This window comes from Acinonyx jubatus, chromosome E2, assembly GCF_027475565.1.
Source record: "Acinonyx jubatus isolate Ajub_Pintada_27869175 chromosome E2, VMU_Ajub_asm_v1.0, whole genome shotgun sequence".
Classification (NCBI taxonomy): domain Eukaryota; kingdom Metazoa; phylum Chordata; class Mammalia; order Carnivora; family Felidae; genus Acinonyx; species Acinonyx jubatus.
This window is the reverse complement of record NC_069396.1, coordinates 59,977,283-60,004,521: the sequence shown is the minus strand read 5'-3', so window position 1 is coordinate 60,004,521 and position 27,239 is coordinate 59,977,283. Positions and strand designations below refer to the sequence as shown.

Below are 27,239 nucleotides of genomic sequence, written 5' to 3'. Positions count from 1 at the left end.
TTTGCACAACAATTGGATCCTCACTGAACAAATGGTAATAATATACCCTATTGAAGGCTGCACTGTTGACACCTCCATGTAGACTCCTAAGCAACCTAAATTGGCCTAGAATGGAGGCACATGTTGGATCTAGGGCAAATGAGTAGTCACCTTGGCATTGAGGGACAAAATAATCAGCAATGCTTTCTGTTGAAAGAATATGATCAAAAGGGAGAAATGATGAGAGAAAAATTCTAAAAGCCCGATATATAAGGGAAGCCATTTTATTTTATTTATTTTTTAATTTTTTCAATGTTTATTTTTGAGAGAGAGAGGGAGGTAGGGAGAGAGGGAGGGAGAGAGAAAGGACGAGCAGGGAAGGGGTAGAGACAGATGGAGACAGAGAATTCGAAGCAGGCTCCAGGCTCTGAGCTGTCAGCACAGAGCCTGATGCGGGGCTCGAACTCAAGAGTCAGAGATCATGACCTGAGCTGAAGTCAGAAGCTTAACTGACTGAGCCACCCAGGCGCCCCTAAGGGAAGCCATTTTAGATTTCTTTCTAAGTCAGCACAATTATACTTAAAATTTGTTTGAACTAAAAGCCTGACTCATGGCCCATCAAGCATAAATTGTATGTCTGCTTTGTAAACAAATAGCCTTAAATGTACACCCTTACAATTTTTTTCCCCACCCTTACAGTATTGATCAGTGCTCCTACTCCTTGCATTCCTGGACATTGAAACTTGTTATTCCTGCCTACATGTTAATCTATGATCTTTTTAAACTCTTACAAGAACGTACCTCTGATACACTGATTTGTGGCTCTTTATGTAAAAATTATATAATCCTATAAAAACTGTTCATTCTCTGGAGCACTTTTTTCCTCATGAAGATCACGTTTCCTAGGCAGCTATACTAATGTGGCTCAAATAAAACAATTCTTTTCCTGTATTAAAGTTCTTTCTGATCTGTTTCTGTTGACCCAGGCTAGACCTGGATCTAGGCTCTCCTAAAGCCTACATCTGTCACACAGGGTGCCCACTCCACTTTGGTCTCCAGGCTGTGCTTTGGTATCATCACCACATACTGGTTACATTTGATATCTGAAATGTTGATTCCAGGCTGTGGAACTATGTGCTAAGGAAACACAGTTATGCTTTTTGTGTTTCCAGGTGATGGAGTTTTAGAGTGATGGGGAGTTCATGAGGTCTGGAGCTGACGACCAAGAAAGAATTCTTGAAGATGTCTTTTGTACAAAAAGGTGATTTTATTAAAGCACAAGGACAGGACCCGTGGGCAGGAAGAGCTGCACTGGGGTTGTGGGGGTGAGTGTTTTATGGAGTCAGGGGAGATAAAGTCCAGAGGGTAGATAAAGTCAAGACGGAGTTTCCAAAGAGACTTTCACATGCTGAAGACTTATTGGAAGCCTAGCTCTTGTCAAGCTAAGGTTGTTTTTCTCTCTAGCAAGGCATTAACATTAAGACAGTAGGAAGTTCCTGGACTTTAGGCTACCATGGGATTGCCTTTTTCTGGTAAAATGGTGGAGACTCTTATCAGTTTATCCATGTTTTTGTATGTTTGTTTGTTTGGTTTGTTTGTTTTGTCCTTTCCTGTTTTGGGGCAGCTGGGAGTGTCCAAGGAATATCATTCATGTCCCACCTGGGGAGGGTGTGTGTGCTAACTTGTACTTTGCCCTCAGCTTGCTTCATGCTCCTTCATCACAGGTATGTCATGTAAAGACAAATATAAATTAAAAATAAGAGGCTTAATTCTCTTTTGAAAATGAGGTGTTTGGGGCACCTGATGGACTTAGTTGGTTAAGCATCTGACTTCAGCTCAGGTCATGATTTCACAGTTGATGAGTTTGAACCCCACATCGGGCTCTGTGCTGACAGCTCAGAGCCTGGAGCCTGCTTACTTCAGATTCTGTGTCTTCCTCTCTCTCTCTGCTCCTCCCTAACTCGTGCTCTGTCTCTCTCTTGCTCGCTCTCAAAAATAAACATTAAAAAAAAAGAAAGAAAGACAATGGGGTGTTTCTACTCCCCTCCCTTTCCTCATTTACCTTAGAAAACTTGTTAATTCTGCATCTCTTTAAGGAATATCCCTTTGAAAGATAGGTCTCTCCCTTTTATTCCACCTTTATGAACAGAAATGTCTTTCTCAAATATCTGGGAGCCACCTCTTTAAAATAAAAACAGGGGGAAATGAGGGGTGGTAATAGGAAGCTTTTGGTTTAAGTGGTAACCAAGTACATGAACACATACGTTTGAAATATGTGCAGCTTATTTTATGCAATTATATCAAAACGAAACTGCTTGAAAATATATAAAAACTTGTACCTTTCTAGTCACTCCACTACATTTATTTTCTGTGTTCTTGAGGTTATTTGTGGCCACTGGATCGCTATGGTGGGAAAAAAGATAGATTAGCATACTCCTGGCACCTTGGAACTCCAGCTACAGTGATATCACAGTGGTGGTTTTCACAGTGGTGGGAATATTTACACTGGGGAAACTGCAAACACTACAAGTGATGGCTTTATTTATTTTATTGTTAGATATTTAGACTTATGTGATGGAGAACATGTTAATGCATATTAAACTGTAAAGTATATGCTGTGTGTGGCCACTGTATTGTGTATAGCAGAAGATGATTTAGGAAATATTCTTCTGGCATTTAAAAGCAATTCTTTTTATTGCAAAAATGTCACATCACTAAAGAGTGAATAAAGTTCTGAATAAGTCTTTGTTGTTTCATTCTTTTATATATATCTTAAAAACTTGGCAAAAGTATAAAAAAGATATTTTGCCAAAAGGGACGTACAGCTGGCAAATCAACAAATGAAAAAATGCTCAACATCATAAAATATCTGAGAAATACAGTTTAAAACCACAGTAGGACACTGCTACACAATTATTAGAAGGGTTAAAGGTTTTAAAAAGATTAACCATACCCACTACTGCCAAGGATATGGAAGAATTAGAAGTTCCAAACACTCCTGTTAGGAATACAAAAGGAAACAACTATTTTAGATCACAGTATGGAGTTCGTTAAAAAGTTATATATCCACTAACCCTGTAACTCAGACATGTACTCCAAAGTATTAACAAAAGAAAAATGAAACCTATCCATATGAAAATTTGTATTCAAACCTCTGTAGTTTTACCTGCAACAGTCAAAAACTGAAGACAACTCGTATTCATACAGATGAATGCATAAACTAATAGTGGCAAATCCACAGAACAAACACTTAATGACTTTAATCATAAAGTTCCAGACAATGCAGATGAATATATTGTAATGAAAGGTAAATCAATATGTGACTACAGAGCACAGTGACATCATTAAAGATAAGTGTGGGGGTGAGGGATAGGTTAATTACAAACATGATGGTTTCATTTATTTATATATAAATGTCAAAATTTATCAAATTGCATTTTGAAAATATATTTTATCATTTATGTCTCATTAACATTTTAAAAATATAATTCGAAAGAAATTTGAATGTCCTATTTTAAGAATCCCTTACATTGACTTCATCATCTCTCTCCTCATGCCCTGGGAAGGGCTTCTTGCCTCAGTGGCCAAAAATTAAGTGAATAATGAAGACTTAGCAACAGATTCAGTAGGAATCCTGGCTGGGTCCTAAGGTTCCCATAACTTGAAGAAGAGCTACCCCTTCTCTCTGTACTCATATTTTTCTCTGCACGGAAATGGCTTGGAGGACATCCCAGAGAGACTACAAGAATCCACAAAACTTTTAGATTATTTTATCCCACTGTGCCTTATGCTATAAAAGATTCATAGTTCAGGTCAGAGAAGTTCTGTATCTACCAATACTTCACAGCTATAGTGATTGGAACATTGTGGAAACCCCTTTAAAAAAAGGCACATTCTAAGCACTTTGTTAGTATCCTCCTCTTACTATTAATGTGTGTGTGTGTGTGTTTTAAGTTTCTTTTATGTTTTTTCTTTTGTTTTAGTAATCTCCACACCCATCGTGGGGCTGAAACTCAACAACCTGGAGATCAAGAGTCACACACTCTTGTGACTGAGCCAGCTAGGCGTCCTTAATCTAGTGTTTCTGTGACAATTATAGTTACCCTTCTAGTCTTACAATGATGCTACCCTACAGAATTTTGAACATCAAAATTTGGCCCATGAGTCCACTGCAGGACCTGGGAGGTTTTCCTCACCAGTGCTGAGCCCAAGGCAACATTCCGCGTGAATAATTTCATGGTGCTCTCAGAAGCACCACAGGAGTCGTGAGAACTGCCCCCTCCTCACGTACCTCTGAACCCAGAAAATATTATGGCATTCAGTCTACAAACTAGGCCCAGAGATCTTGAAGGTTTTCATTGGAGGCCTTGGGCAGCAATGCAAACAAGGGCAAACCTGGAGAACAACTCTCTGCCATCATACTGTCACCTCTGAGGCACACGAAGCTTGGGATCCCAACAACAGGCTATTCTTTGTGTTTGTAAAACCCAGCTGTTTTTCAAATCATCCCATAGAGTGAACAGAACTCCAAGATTAAAGGTAGCTTAACCAATAAAGTTTCTATTATCATACAAACCAGAGCATTGGGAGGCAAGTTACTCCTGCATCGGTGACTTGATGGCTGGGAACCTCCATCACAGAAGTCACATGAAACCAATAATACCCCCAGAAAAGGCAGTCAGTCTATGTTGTCAAGTTAAGAACAGAGTCCACTGGGCCAAAATGGGTCAGGTACAAGGCACAGCTTATCAAAGAGAGAAAAAAAGAGTGAGTGCTGAGACTTTTCAGTAATCTCTGCTGGGAATGGAAACACCAAGGTTTCCTTCCCTGAACACACTGGATTGGGTGAAAGATGCATACTATAGGCACCTGCCAGGTAGTAGAGGTGAAATGGCTTTTTCCGCAGAAACCACCAGTGGCATAAATCTGGAAAGGCCATGGGCAGGTTAAAAAGTGCAATGCAGCTCCAACATACCTGGGATTTTTGTGTTTGGATGAGGTTCAATTCAGGCAGCACCGTCATTAGGGATCGCCCCCAAGTTTTGATATATGGAACAAAAAATTGTACTTGCTTGCACATTAAAGGTGTTTTCACCCATGTGAAATTTGTGGTATGCAGAGAGTAAAGGACTTGGGCTTCTGGCTTTCTTACATTCATTGCATTTGTAAGACCTTGATGTGGTGTGAACTCCCCTATGTTTCATGAGGCTGGAATTTTTATTTTTTATGTATTTTATTTATTTATTTTTAATGTTTATTTTTGAAAGAGAGAGAGACAGAGCCCAAGTGGGGGAGGGGCAGAGAGCGAGGGAGACACAGAATCCAAAGCAGCTCCAGGCTCTGAGCTGTCAGCACAGAGCCCAATGCAGGGCTCAAACCCACAAACTGGGAGATCATGAGGAGCCAAAGTCAGATGCTTAACCAACTGAGCCACCCAGGTGCCCCGAGGCTGGTGTTTTTAGTAGGGGATTTCCCACATACAATGCACTCATAAAGTCTTTCTCCAGTGTATGCATTTTGGTATTTTAGGAGCTTGAAACTGTAGGTATAGAATTGCACACATTCCTCAAACTATAAGGTTATTTTCCAGTGTGAATTTTCTGATGTGTGGTGATGGTAGAGCTTTGACTAAAGGATTTCTCACATTCACTGCACTGATAAGGCTTTTCTCCAGTGTGAATCCTCTGATGTTGAAGGAGCACAAAATTTTGATGAAATGATTTCCCACATTTGCTGCATTCATAAGGCCTTTTCCCAGTGTGAACTCTCAGATGGTAAAGGAAAAAGAGCTTTTCTCAAAAGATTTCCCACACTCATTGCACTCATAGGGCCTTTCTCCAATCAATTTTCTGATGTGTAATGAGGCTGGATATATGTCTAAATGATTTCTCATATTCATTGCACCAATAAGGTTTTTCTGTAGTGTGAACCCTCTGGTGTTGATGGAGCACAGTGTTTTAGCAAAATGATTTCCCACATTTGCTGCATTCGTAAGGCCTCTCTCCACTGTGAACTCTCTAATGTTGAAGGAGTGCAGAGCTTTTCTTAAAGGATTTCCCACTTTCACTGCACTCATAAGGCCTTTCTCCAGTGTGAACTCTCTGATGTGTAATGAGGCTGGACATATATCTAAAGGATTTCCCACATTCACTACATTCATAAGGCCTTTTGGCAGTATGAACTCTTCTATGTTGAAGGAGTGCAGAGCTTTGATGAAAAGATTTCCTGCATTCATAGCACTCATAATGTCTTACTTCAGTGTGAATTCTCTGATGTTGAATGAGATTAGAGTTTTGGCTAAAAGATCTCCCACATTCACTACACTCATAAGACCTTTCTCCAGTGTGACCTCTCTGATGTCTAATGAGGTAGGAGACTTGGCTAAAGGATTTCACGCATTCATTGCAAATACAACATCTTTCTCCAGGGCGGCTGTCTGGCACTAAACAAATGTGCATTTGCAGCTTAAAGTTTTTGTGGTCTTCCCTGTTGTAATGAGTATTTTCCTTTGTAGAGGCATCCTCACACTTGATTCCACTATCTGACTTCTCCCTGGTGTGTGTGGCCTGTTGATAAAATCCTGAGTCATCCAGGAAGTCCTTCCCAGCCTCCCTGAAGGTGAAGGGCTTCCCTGACACACAGAATTTGCAGTTGTTCACAAATAAGGCTCTCCTTACATTGCTTCTCAATAGTTTCTCTCCAATATCTGCTTTTCGTGCTGATAAAGGTTTGCTCTGAAATAAAATAGTTCCTCACATGCTGCATATATGCATAATTTCTGCCTGTGATGTGTTCCCTGGTACTCAGCCAAGTGAAAAATGTCATTCAAGATCAAGCCACATATCTCACAAGGGTTGGCCTTCTGAGGAGACAGACCTGCCTTGACAGGCCGGATCTGTGAACCCCCTTGATCTGAAATATGCTGCTCAGAAGGTCCTTCATCATCCTCTACTCCATGCCAACCACCTAAAAGCAGAGAAACCCTGGTGAAGTACATGTTGACCTTGTGCAGGGAGATGGCATTATTACAAATGTATGTCTGACAAACCCAAGAATGAGTCCATAGGATTAACAGTAGGAGAAAGTGGTTGAGTTCAGGTTGAGGATGAGGCTGATTAGCAGTACTGGCCAACTGAAGACGACAGAATGCGGGAGGCCTTACAAAGTGAAGGACAAAATCACGGGGTGACACAAAGAGAACAGGCAATGTCTACAGCCTATTCCTCTACAAACAACTTTCAGCAGGACCTTGCCTGCTGGTGACACATAAGTGCTACATGGAATGTGGTGTCCAGGCCCGTGAAAATCCAACTGCAACAGAGCCGCTATTGTTCAAAGACTGAGAATGTGCATAGCTTATGACACAGAGGCCAATGTTGTACAAGACTGCAGATGGACCACGGTGAAAAGCGTTGAGATGTGGAGTCCAGACAGGTGAGGATTATCCCTGAGAGGTGAGGAGTAAGAGCAGAAGTGACAAGTAGTAGAGTTGACAAGGTGGCTAATTGTGAAGAATGGGTAAAGACAGGCCAAAATGAGGTATGGGTGCTTCTGCCCAAAGCAAGCAAACAGGTCTCTGGTGTGCTTTGTACACAGCCCTGATGCCATGCTTTCCCCTCCCCCAGGGTGCCGTTTCTTTGGACCAGGCTGTGTTCGAGTTCATCTTGCAGCAGTTAGATTCATTTCCATCCTGTGAACCTTTCCCCCACACCTCCTTGATGAGCAACTACACAGAACCTAGATGATTCAAATACTCAAGTAAAGTCGGGCCAGATAAGCAGCCCTCACTGGCCAAAAATAATGCAGTACATTGTAGAGCACAAGTAGCAAAACTAAATATTACAAAAAGAACTTGCAAGAATAGCCCATGGTCCACATAAGTAATTACCAAGTCAGTGATGGCAATTTCTGGCACAAGAATGAAGAAATGATAACTAGAGGAATGAAGTAGAACCTAGGGTGGCTTGGATCTGGAAAATTCACCTGGTGATGGAGAGGCAAGCAAGATGGAATTGATGACTGCAAGTTTCCTGATTCTGGATCATCCCTGTGAGACTAGAAGGAAGAGGTGTTGGGTCTACTCAAGGAAGGAGAGGAGAGTGTTCGTATCCCAGCCCTACCAACCACAGCACCTATTCAGGGAACTAGGAAAGGAGGCAGTGCCCAGGGTCCTGATGTGAAAAGGGCTGACTTGCCAATGGATAAAGGGTAAGGGGTATGTTTAGGGACCTTACCAAGTGAGATCACAAGTGCCACGTTCTCCAGCATCACATCATGGTACAGGCGTCTCTGAGCCTTAGCAAGGAGACCCGATTCTTCCCAGGAGAAGTACACGGCCACATCCTGGAAGGTCACACTGACCTGTCATGATTGGGAAAACTGAAACCACAAATACCAACTTTCTTGAAGACCTGTAGTCCATTCTCCCATATGTCTATCCTATGCCCATCCTCCTCCCAATTTCCCCAACTCAGAGAAGAAACTAGGCCCTTGGCACTACTGGTGCTGTTGTCTACTTATGGGACGACTGATTACTAGGCCCAGCCATCAGCAACAAGAAGCAGGTGGACAAATATACCTAAACCGTGAACCTGGCATAGAGGCATTCAACACCCCCTGCCAGGCGATTTTCGGGTAATGCACAAGCCGGCCCCTCACCTGCAGCACACTCCCGCAGCCCGTCACGCCGGCGCTCAGACATGGGGTCCCCGCCGACGAGCGCCTCCCTGGCCCGGATCCATGGGGTTGGGGACAGGGACGCGACCAGACGCCCCGTGCTCGGGCCTTCAGAGTCTGGCTGGGAGGAGGGCCCGAGGGCAGCGCGTTTACCTGAGCCGGGTACCTGGGCGGGCCGCCGCCAACGGATCTGTGGGTGGACTGAACACCCGGGCGGGAGGCCACTATCTCGCCCCGGCGCGGAGCGCCTCCTCCAGCGACTCCTCGGTTCCGTCACCGTCTCGACCCTGCGTAGACGCAACTGGAACAGGAGGAACCAAAATAACCGCCACGCCCCTTTGTGCTCAAAAGGAAACTCCTGTTACCTTCACAGGCTCAGCGACGCCGTCGTCGACGCGTGGCTTTCTGGGAAATGTATTTTGCCCTGTCCATGGCTGAGATTAGGAATTCACCAGATTCCAGGAGAAAAGTCTTACATCCATGGCGAGGGGCACTGGGCAATGGCGGGCCCCTGTCCAAGGGACATTATGAAAATGGCTAGAGAAAGAGAAGATATCAGGCACTTTTCTCGCTTTGATATATAGACTGCACTTAAGGGTAAAAAAGTCGAAAATGAAGAAAATGTCTTTATAGATGATTCCTAGGTCATAAATGTATAAGTCCTGATAAAATTAGGTAGAATACAGACATGCCTTGACAGGTCATGAAATAATGGATTTAACCAAGATCATCAGGCAATTACTTTTGCCAAAAAACTTCTAACAACAACTGGCACAATAGATAACAGTCCAGTAAGCAAACCTGATAGTGGATGAAGACACCTAGTAACAGTTGCACTCACCGTGCAAAGTTAACATCGCAAAACAGAGACACTCAAGACTTCAGAGCATCTGTTCGTGATTAAAGTCAGAAGTCCTAGCCCTGCCTATGGAGCCCTGCCTGTGGCCAAAGTTAATCTGGGTTTGATTTATGCCTGTGGTTCTAATTGTACATTATTTGGAAGCAATGTGATGATGAGACAGGGGAACTGAAGGGACCCATAAAGGACTGCTTTTTGCTCCTTTTCCTGCTTCTGTTCTTGCTAGGACTTGCACCCCCACCCTACACATGCCTTATAGTACTTATAATGTATGTCCTCCTCAGACAAGGACAAGAAGTTCATGATTACTTTTGAGTTCCAAAGAAGTGACTGGGTGGGGTCATTATGTGTTTTCCAAGACCACTGACTCCAGATACCATGACACGGAGATCCTAGGCTCCAGGGCATAAGTGATTTCTGATCACTTCCTGGATGCTGTTTTGACCAATTCCTGGATGCCTGAGAGGACACATACACCAGACCACTGTCCTCAAAAAAATCCTCATTCCCCACAAAAAACAAGACTCCCTCTCCTCTTCTGAATCTCCCAGATGCTCTGTATCTGCATTCTATGTCTTTAATAAACTCTGCTCTCATTTCATCCTGGCTAGTGATTAATTTCTATTCTACAGGAAGCCAAGGAGTCTCTTGACTGCTCCTGTAGGATATCTTCTGGGTCCTTGGGCCTACCCAGCCTGCATCAAGGACATTAAAGAGATGCAATTACATTAGAGAACGTGGGAACTTAATGCCAGACAAATGACCTAGTTATACCATCATACATATGGCAAATATAACACAAGAATGTAGTACAAACTTTTGAAGTAAAAGAGAAGATTCTAATATAAACATAAAATGTGAGTATATTGTTTATGATTTTAAAAATATCAATTATAAAAAACAACTTTTTGAAAAAGTGGGAAAATTGAATCATGACTATAAGTTACTGGCATTTTTTTTTTAGTGTGAAAATGCTACTGTAATTATAATGAAAGAGAACTTGTACTTTACAGACATTGGAAAGACTTATAAATGAAATGATCTATCTGGCATTTTTGGTGGTATAAGATTAGGAACATATTAGGAATTATATTACAGTAATTGAGGAGTACATATTCATACTGAAAGTTGACATATGAAAGCTGAGAATCCTTTTAAAATCACATGAAAAGTTATAATTAACAAGAAATTATAGGTATTCCTACATATAATGAAAGTTAAAAATCAATAGCAGTCCTGTCAGAAGCTTTCTCCTATTTAAAAATTTAAAACAAACATCTTACTGAAATACAAAAGGTTGAAGAACATCAACAACACTCACCTGGATTAAAAAAAATTTTTTTAAAGTAGTCTCCACACCCAACATGGGGCTTGAACTCACCACCCTGAGATAAAGAGTTTCATGCTCTACCAACTGAGCCAGCCACGGGCCCCTAAATTCCCCTTCTTGTTCTAATTTCACCATTAAAGAATATGCCCATAAAACTCTAGGTCCCCATCTTCCAATTCAATAAAAACAGAACCCCAGGCCCATTCTCTCTGCTCCCCCTCTTTGCCTCCCCCCACCCCCCCAACATTTCTCTCTCCCTACAGCAAACTTGCTCTGTGGCCCCAAGTGTGCCATGTGCTTTTCAGGGCCTGTAAGTAATCTTGTCTCTTTCAAAGTTTCCTGATGGTTATCACTGAGGGTGTTTTACAATCATAATAAGAATCACAAGGGTCATTCCAGACATTATATTGGTTATTGATAGGCTGAGACTGGCATAAAACACATGGCTACTATCACCATTTTTGCCATGTTTTCAGGTGTATGTAAACACATATTACCCTATTACTGTGGTGGGAAAATAGCCCTAACTGCTGATTTTTGGTGGTGTATTGAAAACAGCTGAACATAAAACACTTTAGGCATCCTGACAGTGTCAATGAAGAATGCAGGACAAAGATCTCTGAAGGTAGGATATTTCCTATATATACACAACTCCTTGAAACCCCACTAATTAAGACAGGGCAGTTGTTCATTGAAAATACACACGAGAAGAATGAATTACCATGACAACATAGTTTTGCTATTGATTTTTACCATTCTAATGTCCTCTAAATATCCTCTTTCTCTCTCCCTCCAACTGTTCCATGTTTCCAGGAGAGAAAAAAAGAATCAAAACTTGTAGACAAAGCTTTGACTGTGGTCAGGATTTCAATACAGACATGTGCTCAGCTTTATTCCTTTGTTTCTCATACTTCAGTACTCAGAAATTTTTTCAGCCATAATCTCAACTCCCTGTTCAGAAACCTACCCCCAAAATATCACGTGAAATAGTGATTACTTCACAGGAGGATATGTGAGACACCTCATGGTGTCTCAAACATTTGACAATGACAGACCCCGTCCAAGCAGGAAATGACCTTGAAATGGTTGCATTCCTTTTCGACCTGTCTCAGATCTTAAAAGCAATTCTATGTATCTTAGGATATAGAGTAAAAAATATTATCTGGAAAAAAATGTCCCTTGCTGGGCTGGTACAATCACCAATTGATTATACAAGCTGGAGAAAACTTTCCTGAGGAAATCTGTCCACTGGCTTCACAGCTGCTCAACATCCCTTTTTTCCCTTCCACTCAGTGGCCCTGTCTGGTCTTTTCTCTCTTGTCCCTGACCAGAACTGAAGTTCACAAAACTGATCCTAAAGCTTCCTTGTGTATGTATTTAAAAAGCAGCCGGGTGATACTTATTAGCTCCCACACATGAGTGGACAGAGAGATAGGGTGTGGTGTTGTGTCCTTTTGGTTTTGTGGCTTTGGGGAACATCTGAAGTAATGTCAACAGACATTTCTGTAATCGGTCAGGAGTACACTCCACGGAATCCGGGTCCTGCCCCTTCCTCGAAGAGAGCGGGTACCATTTACCACGCCCTTCTCTGTGGCCCTTTGCTTTTGCCAGGAACCTCAGCCCAGGACCATTTGTCTGGACCTAAGGCTCATGGGAAACTACATTACCCAGAAGCCTACTCGCCGCACGTCCAATGAAGGCCCGGGAGAGCTGCGTTTTCGTGCGTGAGAAAGGCGACTGGGCGGGCCTGGCATCCTCCTTGCAATCGGCATTTTCTCACTTTTTGTTAGGATCTACACAAGCCGGGGCCTTTGAATGCTTGGTTAGGCCGGAGGCGGAGACGTTGTCCTCGTTTCATGGAGACAAATCCGAGGCTCGGCGTTGGCGACGCCCACCGTGGCCCTGCAGCTGGGGTGAGACTTGGGACAGCTGTGTTTGCGTCCCCGACCTAGAGCCGGCGTCTCCCGCCCCGCCCACAGAGTCCGATGGCTGCGGCTGCGCCCAGGTACCCGGCTCAGGTAAACGCGCGGCTCCCGGGCCCTCCCCGCCCTCCCCACCCCCCGCCCAGACCCTCCAGGCCCGAGCGCGGGGCGCCTGGTCGCGTCCCTGCGGCCCGGGTCCCGGTGTCCGGGCCGGGGAGGCGCTCGCGGGCTGAGGCCCAGTGTCTGAGCGCCGGCGTGACGGGGTGCGGGAGCTGGTTGTAGGGGAGGGGCCGTTTGGTGCAGGGCCTGGGCGGGACTGAGACGGAGGAAAACCGGAGTCTGGGGTCTTGCGTCTGCAGTATGCAGAGTGTGAGGGCTCACGCCTTGGGTGAGAAGTTGCACTCTTTGTGAGGACTCTGGGACCCATCAGATTTTGAGTAGAAGGACTTGGTGTGTGTGTGTTGGGGGGGGGGGGGCGGGCTTCAAAAGTAGCCACATTTTTTGCGCTCAGCAAAAATTAGATTAGGGCGGGCGGGGAATATGAATTCCTGGAGACCAGTAAGTACGTAGTGTACCGGGCTCCCAAAAGTGTTTTAACGATGGGTGAACCAGAGTAGTGCCAGAGGAAAGGGAAGAAGTGGTCGGATTCTGGATAGATTTTAAGGTTAGAACCAACACTATTTACTGCTGCAACAGAAGTGGCAGTGATTGAGAGTAAGGAGTGAAAAACTAACTTTTTAATTTTTGCTGTTCTATTATTTTTCACGGACGTCTTGAAAATGGAAATCAATAAGTCAAAGTAGGAAGGTTTCAAGGGGATCCGAAGTTGGATTTTGGACGTGGTTAATTGTGAGATGTCTGAGTTTGGAGGTGTCATATGGGGTTTGGGGATGGAAGCTTTGGGATTGTGGGAGAATGGGCTGGGTTGGAGATGTCCACAGGGTGAGGATGGTGATCTGGACTAGGTCAAGGCCTGGAGATCAGAATTAGGGGTAGAATTCTTAAGCATGTTATTGTATTGTATTGTATTGTATTGTATTGTATTTTTTAAGATTTTAAAGTTATCTCTACACCCAACGTAGGGCTTGAATTTACAACCCCGAGATCAAAAGTTGTGCGCTTCACTGAAGGAGCCAGTCAGGCACCCCTTAAGTGTGTTTAGTTTCAAAAGTTTTGTTTTGTTTTGTTTTGTTTTGTTTTTTTCAGGTGCACCTGGGTGGCTCAGTCAGTTAAGCCTCCGACTTCGGCTCAGGTCATGATCTTGTGGTTCACAAGTTCAAGCCCCACATCATGCTCTCTGCCAACAGCTCAGATCCTGGAGCCTGTTTCAGATTTTGAGTCTCCCTCTCTCTCTGCCCCTTCCCCATTTGGCGCTGTCTCTCCCTCTCTCTCTTTCTCTCTCTCTCTCTCTGTCTGAAAAATAAATAAAAAACATTTTTTTAAAAAGTGTGTTTTTTTCTTTAAGTTCATTTTATTTATTTTGAGACAGAGAGAGAAAGCACAAGTTGGGGAGGGGCAAGGAGAGAGGAAGAGAGAATCCCAAGCAGGCTCTATGCTGTCAGGGAGGAGCCTGATGCAGGCTCAGACTCACCAACCGTGAGATCATGACCTGAGCAGAAGTCAGACGCTCAACCAACTGAGCCACTCAGGTGCCTCATGTCAGACTGTATTAAATGCATTGGGAAAACTCCATACAGTCTGTTATAAAAGATCCCTCATTACTGAAATAGAGATAAGCTAAAAGGAATGGAGTGGAATAAGATATGAATACTAATAAGTTTGGAGTGATTAATATAAGAAATGGTGAAGTTCAAAAAATATTAAAAATTTAAAAAAATGGTAAACTTCCGGGAAAGTAATATTACCAAAGATAACATAGGGATATTTTACAGTATCAAACAAGTAATTTAATCAAGAAAATACAAGAATGGTAACGTACATAAGAACAGACCTTCAAAAATTCTTTTAAAATATTTTTATTTATTTTATTTTTTAAAGTAATCTCTGCACCCAACATGAGGCTTGAACTCATGACCCCAAGATCAGGGGTCTACCAACTGAGCTAGCCAAGTGTCCCCCAAAATTATTTTAATAATTAATAGAATACACACAAAAACAGTAAGGATATGGAAAACACAACATCTCAGCTAACTTGATTCAATAGATATGTATAAAAGATTGCTCCAGGGGCACCTTGGTGGCCCAGTTAAGTGTCCAACTCTTGATTCAGCTCAGGTCATGATCTCATAGTTGTAGGATTGAGCCGCACATTGGGCTCTGTGCTGAAGCTAGAAAAAGAACAAACAGAACCCCAAACCAGTAGAAGGAAAGAAATAATAAAGATTAGAGCAGAAATAAAATAGAAACTTAAAACATAATAGAACAGATCAATGAAACTAAAAGGTGGTTCTTTGGAAAGATCAACAATACTGATAAACCTTTAGCCACACTCATCAAAAATTAATAAAAATTAAAAATAGAGGGGTGCCTGGGTGGCTCAGAGTGCAAGCCGTGTGTCGATCTCTGTGCTGACAGCCCAGAGCCTAAAGCCTGCTTCAGATTCTGTGTCTCCCTCTCCCTCTGCTCCTGTCCTGCTCATGCTGTGTCTCTCTCTCTGTGTCTCTCAAAAATAAATAAGCATTAAAATTTTTTTAAATTAAAAATAGAAGACTCCAACAGAAGCAGAAATGAAAGAGGAGAAATAACCAACACCACAAATACAAAGTATTGTAGGAATATTATGAAACATTATATGCCAACAAATAGGACAACCTAGAGGAAATAGATAAATTACTAGGATCTTATAACCTCCTAAAACTAAATCAGGAAGAAGTAGAAAATTTAAATAGACTTATTACTAGCAATGCAATTGAATGAGTAATCAAAAATCTCCCAACAAAGAAAAGGCCAGGACCAGATGGCTTCACAGGTGAATCCTACCAAACATTGAAAGAAGAGTTAATACTTATTCTTCTCAAACTATTCCAAAAAATAGAGGAAAGAAAACTTCCAGATTCATTTTACAAGGCTAGTATTATCCTGGCACCAAAACCAGATGAAGACACTACCAAAAAAAAAAAACAAAAAAAAAACCAAACAAAAAAAAAAAAAAAGAGAGAGAGAGAGAGAGAACTACAGGCCAATATCTGATGAACATAGATGTAAAAATTTTCAACAAAATACTAGCAAATGGAATCAAACCAAACATTATAAAAATAATTCACTACAATCAAGTGGGATTTATTCCTGGTATACAAGGGTGAGTTCAGTATTCACAAATCAATCAATGTGGTACGTTACCTGAACAAGAGAAAGAATAAAAACCACATGATCACTTGAGTAGATATAGAGAAAGCTTTTGTCAAAATACAACATCCATTCATTTTTTAAAAGTTTTTCTAATTTATTTAAGTGATCTCTACACCAAATGTGGGACTTGAACTCATGACCCCAAGATCAAGAGTCACATGTTCTTCCAACTGAGCCAGTCATGTGGCTCATACAACATCCATTTATGATAAAACTCTCAACAAAGTAGGTTTAGAGGAAATATACTTCAACTTGATAAAGGCCATATATGAAGAACCACAGCTACCCTCATGCTCAATGGTGACAAACAGAGCTTTCTCCCTAAGATCAGGAGATAGACAAGGGCATCACTGTCACCACGTTTATTCAACATAGTACTGGAAGTCCTAACCATAACAATCAGACAACAAAAGGAAATGAAAGGAATCCAAATTGGTAAGGAAGAAGAAGTAAAACTTTCACTATTTGCAGATGACATAATACTTTATATAGAAAACCTGAAATACTCCACCAGAAAATTCTAAAATTAATAAATGAATTCGGCAAGGTCACAGGATACAAATTAGTAGCATTTTGGTGAGTCTAGGTGGTACAGTTAGTTAAGCATCCAACTCTTGGTTTCTGCTCAGGTCATGATGTCTTGTTTTCATGGGTTTGAGCCCCACATTGGGGTAGCACTCACAGTGCAGAGCCTGCTTGGAATTCTCTGTCTCCCTCACTCTCTGCCCCTCCCCCACTTGCACTGTCTCTGACTTTTTCAAAATAAATAAACGTTTAAAAAAGTCAGTTACACTTTTACTTACTTTTTTTAAAGTTTATTTATTTATTTATTTTGAGAGCGTGAGTGCAAGAGAGGAAGAAACAGAGAGAAGGAGAGACAGAATCCCACGTAGGTTCCACACTGTCAGTGCATAGCCTGACGGACTTGAACTCACAAACCATGAGATCATGACCTGAGCGAAGATCAGGAATCTGGTGCTTAACCAACTGGGCCACCCAAGGGCCCCTCAGTTACATTTTTATTCACTAATAATGAATTAGCAGAAAGAGAAATTAAGAAAACAATCCCATTTATAATTGCACCAAAAATAATAACATGCCTAGGGATAAACTTAACCAGAGGTGAAAGACTGTACTATGAAAACTATAAAACATTGATGAAAGAAAGTGAAGATAACTGAAACAAATGGAAAGATATTCCATGCTCATGAATTGGGAGAGCAAATATTGTTAAAATGTCCATATTACCTAAGCAAACTACACATTTAATGCAATCCCTATTAAAATACCAACAGCATTTTTCACAGAACTAGAACAAATAATCCTAAAATATGTATGGAACTACAAAAAACTCCAAATAGCCAAAGCTATCCTGAGAAAGAACAAAACTGGAGGTATTACAATCCAATTTTCAAGATATACTACAAAGCTCTAGTAATCAAAACAATATAGTAATGACAGAAAACAGACACATAGATCAGTGGAACAGAACAGAGAGCTCAGAAGTAAACCCACCATTATATGGTCAATTGATCTTCAACAAAAGAAGCAAAAATATCCAGTGAGAAAGATAGTCTCTTTAATAAGTGGTGTTGGGAAAACTGGGCAGCTACATGCAAAACCATGAAACTGGATCACTTTCTTACATCATACACAAAAATAAAATGGATGAAAAACCTTAATGGAAGACCTGAAACTATAAAAATCCTAGAAGAGAGCAGAGACAGTAATTTCTGTCTATGGCCATAGCAACATTTTTCTAGATCTGTCTCCTAATCAAGGGAAACAAAAGCAAAAATAAAATATTGTGACTACATCCAAATAAAAGTTTCTGCAGAGCAAATGAAATGATAAAACAAAAAGACCACCCCTACTGAATGGGAGAAAGTATTTGCAAATGATATATCTGATAAAGTGTTAGTATCTAAAATATATACAGAACTTTTACAACTCAACACCAAAAATACCCAAAGAATTTAGTTCAAAAATGGGCAGAAGATGTGAACAGATAATTCTCCAAAGGCAGCATCCCAATGGCCAACAGACCTATCAAAAGATGCTCAATATCACTTATTATCAGGGAAATGAAAATCAAAACCACAATGAGGGGTGCCTTGGTGGCTCATCTGGTTGAGCGTCTGACTCTTGATTTTGGCTCAGGTCATGATCTCACAGTTCGTTGAGTTCGAGCCCGACATGGCAGTGCAGAGCCTGCTTGGGATTCTCTCACTGTCTCTGCCCCTCCATTGCTTGCTCTCCTGCTTTCTTAAAAATAAGTAAATTAGACACACACACACACACACACACACACACACACACACACAATGAACCTTACACCTGTTGGAATGGCTAAAATAAAAAACACAAGAAACAACAAGTATTGGTGAGGATATGGAAAAAAAGGATCCCTTGTGCACTTTTGGTGGGAATGCAAGCTGGCAAGATGGTATGTATATCCAAAGCAATATTTTTCAGCGATAAAAAAAGATGAAATCTTGCCACATGCAATAATGTGGATGGACCTAGAGGGTGTAATGCTAAGTGAAAATTGGTCAGAGAAAGACAAATATCCTATGATTTCACTTGTATGTGAAATTTAAGAAAGAGAGTAGATGAACAAGGAAAAAAAATGAAACAAAACAAGATTTTTATTTACTTTATTATTATTATTTTTTTTAATGTTTATTTTTTTGACAGAGAGACAGAGCATGAGCGGGGGAGTGGCAGAGAGAGAGGGAGACACAGAATCTGAAACAGGCTCCAGGCCCTGAGCTGTCAGCACAGAGCCTGACGCAGGGCTCGAACTCACAGACTGCAAGATCACGACCTGAGCCGAAGTCAGATGCTCAACCGACTGAGCCACCCAGGCGCCCCAACAAGATTTTTAAATATAGAGAACAAACTGGTGGTTACCAGAGGGGAGGTGGGTCGGAGATGAGTGGAAAAGATGAAGGGGAAGGGGAATAAGAGTACACTTACCATGATGAACACTGAATAACACGTAGAATTGTTGAATCAATATATTGTCCACCTGAAATTAATATAACACTGTATGTTAATTATACTGGAAACAAGAAAATCAAGAGAGGATATCTCCAATGTCTAAAATTGTGAAGGGATCAATGCATAGTCCATACAAAGAAATAGCATTAATCAGAGCAAGAAATAAGACTCCAGTCTAAATGCCCAAATTATGAGCGGTCAGTAGAAGTGGGTACCCAAGTGGCTATCAGGCATGTGAAAAGTATACAAACACATTTTAGTTTAGAAATTAATACCAAATACAACTGTCTTACAGAACACATAATAGAATATAAAGAGAATTCTAAGTCATCTGAAAAGTATACTAGAACTAACCTCATGAATATAGATACAAATAACATTAAGACTATATTAACAAAGTTCAGCAATGTATAAAATGTACTATACACCATAACCAAGAGAGATGTATTCCAGTGATGCCAGGCTGCTTTAATATTAGCAAAACATTATGTTATCTAACATATTAAACAGGTCAAGGAAAAATTATCATATCAATTGGTACAAAAAATTCACTGGCATAAGTAAATGTAAAGTGCTGTGTACAGGTTCTCTCCCTTTACATATATGTATGAATACACATATGAAGCGTAGACAGATGTAAGTGAACTATAGTCTATATGTCAACAATGCATAGAACACAAAAATTGAATGATGAAATTGTTACAGGTCAATTCTATAGCATCAAATAATAAAATTCTTAGGAATCAGAATAATATGTTTAAGTTACTTCATTACATTCATTAACAAAAATTTTTTTAATGTTTATTTATTTTGGGGAGAGGGAGAGACTGAGTGTGAGCAGGGGAGGGGCAGAGAGAGTGGGAGACACAGAATCCAAAGCAGGCACCAGGCTCTGAACTGTCAGCACAGAGGCCGATGTGGGGCTGAACCCACAAACAGTGAGCTCATGACCTGAGCCCATGTTGGATCCTTAACCCTGACTGAGCTATTCAGGCGCCCCACATTACATTCATTTTTAAATATTTTTTTGAAAGCTACAAAGTTATTTGAATTTTACTGAAAACTTGGTTGTTGAAACCTACAAAACTCTTCTGCTGAGAGAAATTAAAGGTGTCCTAAATAAATGGTATGACATTTTCCATAGAATTCATTGGCTTCACTTTTTCTCCCTAGAAGTGTACAGTACCCTGTTTGGTCTTCAGTATCAAGGGACGTTATCCTGTTGGGACACTGAACCTGGTGGGTATGAGTCAGGAATTTAGTGTGAGCTTCCACTGAATACAGAGATCCATGTGAGACCCAGTTTACCTGAGGGTGGTAGCAGGAGATGAGCACCTGGAACCCTCTGAATCAAGGGTGCAGGTTAAGAAGATGTGGATGGTCAGGAGTCACTTTCTTTCCTCCGGTGGGAAGGGTCTGAAGTGCTGTTGGGAGAATGACCAGAGGATAGCATGTAATTCCCCAGGTAATAAATAGTTCCAATCACCATATGTTTTGTATACTAGTATTTCCCCACTTCAGAAATGAGGAAGTGGAGGCTTGGAGAGGTGAGGCCATGCTCAAGGAATCATAATCAATAATGGAGTTACTGCAAACCCAGGTTAGCTTTCCTCTAGAGCTGAGGCCCTGAAGTTAGATGCCATCTGGCAGATTCCATTGCCAATTGGAACCTAAACACTGTGTGATTGGTTGTAATTCAAGTTCAAAGTTTGTGAATTTGAACAGAAGATACAGAAGAAATGTGCTACAAAATTTGAAATGATGTCCACCCTAAGCTACAATTCAGTCCTGAGGAAAAACATTTTTTTAACTTTTTTTTTTAATTTTTTTTTAACGTTTTATTTATTTTTGAGACAGAGAGAGACAGAGCATGAACGGGGGAGGGACAGAGAGAGAGGGAGACACAGAATCGGAAGCAGGCTCCAGGCTCTGAGCCATCAGCCCAGAGCCCGACACGGGGCTTGAACTCACGGACCGCGAGATCATGACCTGAGCCGAAGTCGGACGCCCAACCGACTGAGCCACCCAGGCGCCCCTTAACTTTTTTTTTTTTTTTAATGTTTATTTGTTTTTGAGAGAGACAGAGACAGGCCGTGAGTGGGGGAGGGGCAGAGAGAGAGGGAGACACAGAATCTGAAGCAGGCTCCAGGCCTTGAGCCCGTCAGCACAGAGCCCTATGTGGGGCACGAACTCATGAATTCACGAACCATGAAATCATGACCTGAGCCGAAGTCGGATGCTTAACCGACTGAGTCACCCAGGCGCCCCGAAAAATATTTTTTAAATTGTAAATCTTGAATCATCTTGCTTAGAAAAACATAACCTTAGTGCAACAGGCTACCCAAAACACGCAGAAACGTATAGCATTCTGTATGTTTGATTGTTTTTTCTTAGAATAGTTTTGAATGTCACAGGTTGTACACACTGTTCTGTCCTTTAAAAATTTTAATCATTTCTATTAAGGCTACTTGTTGGTCTGGGGTATGTGTATTTGAATTTTGATAGATATGGTCTTTAAGTCTGCAAATGGGCAGCATGGACTCCTCTTCAGCCACATGGGTATATGAGAGCCCAGATTGGTGGTGATGAGGATTGTATCCAGCACTAAATGTGCACCTTGCACCATTTTAAGTGCTTTATACATAACTTCACCAATATATACAGACTGTTTTTTCCTGCCATTTTAATGAATGGAGCATTATGTGTGAGAAGCATTTAAACAACTGCACAGAGGTCTACCAGGGAGGTTTTGTCTTCATTTTTCATTTCACATCCTGGAGGTGAAACTGTTCCCCTTGTGTCCTAAATTAGGAGGGGTGAGGCTGGGATTTACGAATCCTGAACCTCCAGAATAGCCAGGGCCAGTTCATTCATGCTTAGGACATGGGACACCTGCTGTGGCTTGGGAGCAACTGGCAGACTTAGCACACAGTAGGCTCTCAATAAATGATTTCTTTGCCTTCCACCTCTGACCACCCTGGCTTCCTGTCCGAGCCCCGTGGGGTGGTAGTCACTACAATACCCAGAAGGCTCTGCATCATGAGGTGGCAGCTCCCAGCCAATGATGGGCCAGGAGAGGAGGTCTTTTCCTGCCAGTGCTTCTGGTCACAGCAGAACTTCCAGAGTCATCCTCCTGGTGGCTAGTTTGTTTTTTTTTTAGGGGAGGTCTGTGTGTGTGTGTGTTTCTTAATGTTTATTTTCAAGAGAGAGAGATTGACAGAGCAAGAGTGGGGGAGGGGCAGAGAGAGAGGGAGACCCAGAATCCGGAGTGGTCTCCAGGCTCTGAGCTGTCAGCACAGCGCCCGACACGGGGCTCAAACTTACGAACCATGAAATCATGACCTGAGCTGAAGTCAGATGCTTAACTGACTGAGCCACCCAGGTGCCCCAGATTATATTTTCTGTTTGTTACTTTACTAAGGCCTGTTTTGTTTGAAGTGGATTGTGAGAAGAAAGGTAGGGAGTTAGAGGTGACTCAAAATTGTGAACATGCTGCACTATGAACTGAACTGGGGAAGTCAGTCGTAAAACTAATGTTCAGAGGATTGGGTGGAGATAAGGAAGTTGTGACTACTGAGGATAAAGCATGTGTATAATTGATGAAATAATGCCTCCCAAAGATGTCCATGTTCTAATCCCTTGAACTTCTGGATATGTTACCTCACGTATCACAAGGGACTTCGTGTATATGATTGAATTAAGTATATTAAAATGGAGAGATTATCCATTGGGCCCAGTGTAATCACAGAAGAATAGAGTCAAAGAAGATTTGAGGAAACAAACAGAGGTCAGAGTGATAACATATGTTGGCTTTGAAGACAGAGGAAAGGGCAAGGAGTCAAGGATTGCATGAGCTCTTGAGAAACTGGGAAAGTTAAGGAAACAGATTCTTCTGTAGAACTGCCCAAAGGCACACAGTCCTGATTTTATCCTAGTGAGTGCTATTTTGGATTTATAGCCTCTAGAGTGGTAAGAAGATGAATTTGTGTTAAGCCACAATGTGGTAATGGTTTGTTACAGCAGCTATAGGAAACTAATACAATGTGCAGCAGAGAATTGGAAGAAGGCTGCAGGTACCTGAAATACACATGGAGTTCTGGGTGCCTGAAATTGAAGGAAAGGTCCAGACTGAGAGGCCTTCAAAGCAGGAATGGGGGCTTTCCTTTGGCAATTGGGGCCACTTGAGGTTTGTTGCAAGATGGGATCCCGAATGTACTGCCAAGCGTTCTCTCTGTGCTAGTTGCAGGGCAACATGTGAGGAGTCTGGTGTGGGCAAGAAGAGTGGTGCTAGGTGACTGAAGGTGTGTGTGGGGGTGTGGTCTGAGAAGTGACGTGCACGAGACGGGAGAGTGTCAACTGATGGTCCTGAAGCCCTGTTACTGGGGGCTTCCGTGAGAGCAGTGAGTCTAGGTTTATGTCTAGGAGGCATGATTTAGGGCACCCCAGAGGAACTGGCAGGCACATGGGGATGTGGCTGAGCCTGATATTGTTGTGGGTAGAGTGGGGATACTCAGTCAAGAGACTTTTCCTGGACCCTGCTGGCCATGTCATTGCAGGGCTGTGTGATCTCTGAGGACGTGTTTGTGTACTTCTCGTGGGAAGAATGGATGCTCCTTGATGATTCTCAGAGACTTTTATATCAGGATGTGATGCTCGAGAACTTTGCACTTTTAGCCTCACTGGGTAAGGTCCGCACACCAATCCCATCTTCTTTCTCTTTTTCGCCACGGTCCGCTGTGTCCTTCCCTGGTCAGATCACAGGCACTGCTTCCCTGCCAGGCTTCCTGGAGTAGGCACTGTGGGTGCCAGGTCTGAGCCGTATGGAGTGTTCTCGCCTCTTAGTGACCCCATCCCGAAGCCACACAGCTAAGGCTTTGAGAGTCACAGCGCATGGTTTGCCCCATGGATGCTTTTGTCTTGGGCATTTTCTGGGCTGGTGAATCTGTCCAGAACTATGGTATCTCTGTGCCTAAAGTTCCTCTCCCTTTTTCTAGGTGACATTTTCTGGGGCTTACTTATACCAGGAGTTTGCAGGACCTTTGTGCCTGCAAAACCTTCCTTCAAGGTTTTTGTTTTGGTGATAATTTTTTTTTTTGAACTTGTGGAGCATCATGGGATGAGTTGCTCTGGCCGGTAGTGGCCGCTCACCTGTCCTGTGTCTCCCTCAGGAATTGCACCCTCCATATCATGCTTAGTCGCACAACCAAAGCAAAGGGAATATCCCTGGGTGCCTGACCAGGTGGATGTGACCCCAGCCACAGAAAGAGAGGCTCCGAAGGGACCTGGACCTGGTGAGTGCATGTGGGGGAGGGCCATGATATCAAGGTGGGGTTCAAAACCAGCAGAATTAATTTTGCACACTAGTGCTTGGTTTCAAGGCTGGTGGCCACACAGTATTCCCATCCTTCCCCGTTCTTGACGTCGTCGCTTATTTCCCGTCTGACTTGAAGCCCCTTGCCGTCTCTCATTTGCCCCGCACCCGGTCTTCTCCACTGCTCAGTCCACGTTGTTTTACAGCGTTGACACTTAACGTGTCAGGAGATGGGCCCATACCCTTAAATAATCCTCAAGCACCAGCTATACACTTGTAAGTGGATCTTCCTGGGCCTGTGCGTGCCCTTCTGCCTAGCACTCCCCTGTCTCGGCAGCCAGATTCCTCCCGGAAGCCGTTTGCCGTACTCTGTGCACATATCCTTGTCTTCGGGGGGCTTCCGTCATTCTGTGACCTTCAGAGACCCAGTTCTGTGTTTTCAGCCCATTTCTTAACCTGTCCCAACTTCCCTTGTCCTATAAACGGTCCTGCTGATGTGTTCCTGTATGCGTCATACACTTATTTGTGATGGGGTTGCGCGTCCGCAGAGTCCAGCATGCGTGTTAGCAACGCTTCTCTGGTTTCAGGTTGTTGGCGTGCAGTGGAGGATAATGATACATCCTCTGTCTCCTCAGAAGGAGTGTCACGGGTCAGGACTCCTGAGGCAGGTGTGAAGACCCGCCCATGTGACAGCTCTGGCTCAGTGTTGAAAGAAATCTTATACCTGACTGAACGCCAGCAGGGAGAGGCCAGGCCGAAGCCACCCGCACGGGGGGCACGTTGGAAGCAATGGTGGCTCAGTGCCAGCCTCCATCAGCACCAGAAGCAGCCCACTGGAGAGAGGCCCTTCCGAAGAGGTGAGGGCAGGGCCTCCGTGAAAAGCTGCAGACCATATGTGCCAGAGAAGACCTCCATATGCACGGAGGGTAGGATGGACTTGCCAGCCCCCTCTGGCCTTCCTCAGCACCAAGTCCCCTGCATGCCTTTGAAGCCCTACAAGAGCACCGGGCTTGGCGGAGCCCTTCACACTGGACAGAGGCATCACAGGTGCACTGAATGTGGGAAAGTGTTCACCCGCAAAGACACGCTTACGCGGCACCAGAGAATCCATAGTGGAGAAAGGCCTTATGAGTGCAGCCAGTGTGGGAAACTCTTTAGCCAAAGCTGTGACCTTTTCAAACATGAGACCATACACACTGGAGAAAGGCCGTATGAGTGCTGTGAATGTGGGAAATTTTTTAGACAAATCTCTGGACTCATTGAACATAGGCGAGTTCACACTGGCGAAAGACTCCATCAGTGCAGCAATTGTGGAAAATTCTTCAGTAGTAAGTCTAACCTCATTAGGCACCAAGAAGTTCACACAGGAGCAAGGCCTTATGTATGCAGCACATGCGGGAAAGAGTTCAGCCGCAAACACACACTCCTTCTGCACCAGAGAACTCACACTGGAGAGAGACCTTACGAGTGCAGTGAGTGTGGGAAGGCCTTTAGCCAGAGCTCTCACCTTAACGTGCACTGGAGAATTCACAGCAGTGATTATGAGTGCAGCAGATGTGGGAAAGCCTTTAGCTGCATCTCTAAACTCGTTCAGCACCAGAAAGTTCACTCTGGGGAAAATCCTTACGAGTGCAGCAGGTGTGGGAAAGCCTTCACCCAGAGGCCGAATCTGATTCGGCACTGGAAAGTTCACAGTGGAGAGCGGCCTTATGTGTGTGGCAGATGTGGGAAAGAGTTTAACTGCAAACACACACTTGTTCTCCATCAGAAGATTCACACAGGAGAGAAGCCTTAATACTGCAGCAAATGTGGGAGATCCTTTAGTCAATGCCCCAACTTATAGTTCATTTGAGAATTCCCAGCAGGGATCGTGTGTGCATCGGACATAGGACAGCCTTCACCCAAAGACTAAACCGTTTTCAGCACGGGAAAGTCTACCCTGGACAAAGGCCTCAGCTGTACAGCGAATGTGCTGTCTCCTCATTCAGCCTGACCGTTCTCCCCAGAGTGAAGCTCTGAGAGTAGGCTTTGTGAGGGAGCCATCATTCACAAGTCGTAGCTCACACTTGTGCACATCTACACTGGGGAGATTCCTTGGGAGCGCCTGGTATGTGAGGTGCGTTCGGGAGCTGTGTTGCACATTGTAAACTGCTGAGTCCCTTTGCCAGTGGCAAAGCCACCCTACCGTTACCATCTGGCAAAGCTCCACCGTGTGTGTCTGTCACTTCAATATGCTCAGGCAGGCGGACCTCTGTGCTGTCTCCACAGTCCCTTGCAGTCATGTTTGGCCTCCATGGACCATCAGGGGCCTCATTTCCTTCCTTTTGTCTGGGTTAGGTGTGGAAAGAATTGGCTCATGAGATGGGTTTTCCAGGAAGCTTGCAAAGGTTTGTCTTCATGGACTTTTTGGTCTCATGTCATGCTCTCTGTGGATGTCTACGGTCTCACGTCATCCAGCCCTGGAACTGCATGCCTCTCGTTGCTCATGTTTGTACAATGAGAAAATGCTTATTCTTTCAGCCTTTTTTTTTCTTTTTTTTTCAACGTTTTTTATTATTTTTTATTTTATTTTTTTTATTTTTGGGACAGAGAGAGACAGAGCATGAACGGGGGAGGGGCAGAGAGAGAGGGAGACACAGAATCGGAAACAGGATCCAGGCTCCGAGCCATCAGCCCAGAGCCTGACGCGGGGCTCGAACTCACGGACCGCGAGATCGTGACCTGGCTGAAGTCGGACGCTTAACCGACTGTGCCACCCAGGCGCCCCTCTTTCAGCCATTTTTAATCTTGAGGGTTCTGTTCATTGTGTGGGGTGTGTTGAGGACATAGTTGTGTTCTACCAACATGAAA

At 43.1% G+C, this 27,239-nt stretch overlaps 2 protein-coding genes across 2 annotated transcripts; one reads left to right on the top strand and one right to left on the bottom strand.

The window, feature by feature from the left end:
* Nucleotides 1-948: 948 nt before the first annotated feature.
* Nucleotides 949-9,012, bottom strand: LOC106989027 (zinc finger protein 586-like). Its single transcript, XM_053211268.1, is given in 3 exon segments — nt 949-6,945; nt 8,214-8,358; nt 8,809-9,012. A coding segment is annotated over 1 exon segment (636 nt). The 5' UTR covers nt 6,438-6,945; nt 8,214-8,358; nt 8,809-9,012; the 3' UTR covers nt 949-5,801.
* Nucleotides 9,013-12,452: 3,440 nt separating this feature from the next.
* ZNF671 (zinc finger protein 671) lies at nt 12,453-26,908 on the top strand. Its single transcript, XM_027038196.2, has 4 exons — nt 12,453-12,849; nt 23,635-23,761; nt 24,247-24,369; nt 24,977-26,908. The coding sequence occupies exons 1-4, from the start codon at nt 12,538-12,540 to the stop codon at nt 26,182-26,184; spliced, it is 1,770 nt and encodes a 589-aa protein (XP_026893997.2). The 5' UTR covers nt 12,453-12,537; the 3' UTR covers nt 26,185-26,908.
* Nucleotides 26,909-27,239: the final 331 nt, after the last annotated feature.

What these genes read in the sequence shown, in the direction of transcription:
- ZNF671 (XM_027038196.2), top strand. Translation starts at nt 12,538, where the DNA reads ATGAAGGCCCGGGAGAGCTGCGTTTTCGTGCGTGAGAAAGGCGACTGG. An exon ending in ATGGCTGCGGCTGCGCCCAG is followed by an intron (nt 12,850 to 23,634) that starts GTACCCGGCTCA and finishes ATGTCATTGCAG; the next exon opens with GGCTGTGTGATCTCTGAGGA. An exon ending in TCCGAAGGGACCTGGACCTG is followed by an intron (nt 24,370 to 24,976) that starts GTGAGTGCATGT and finishes CTCTGGTTTCAG; the next exon opens with GTTGTTGGCGTGCAGTGGAG.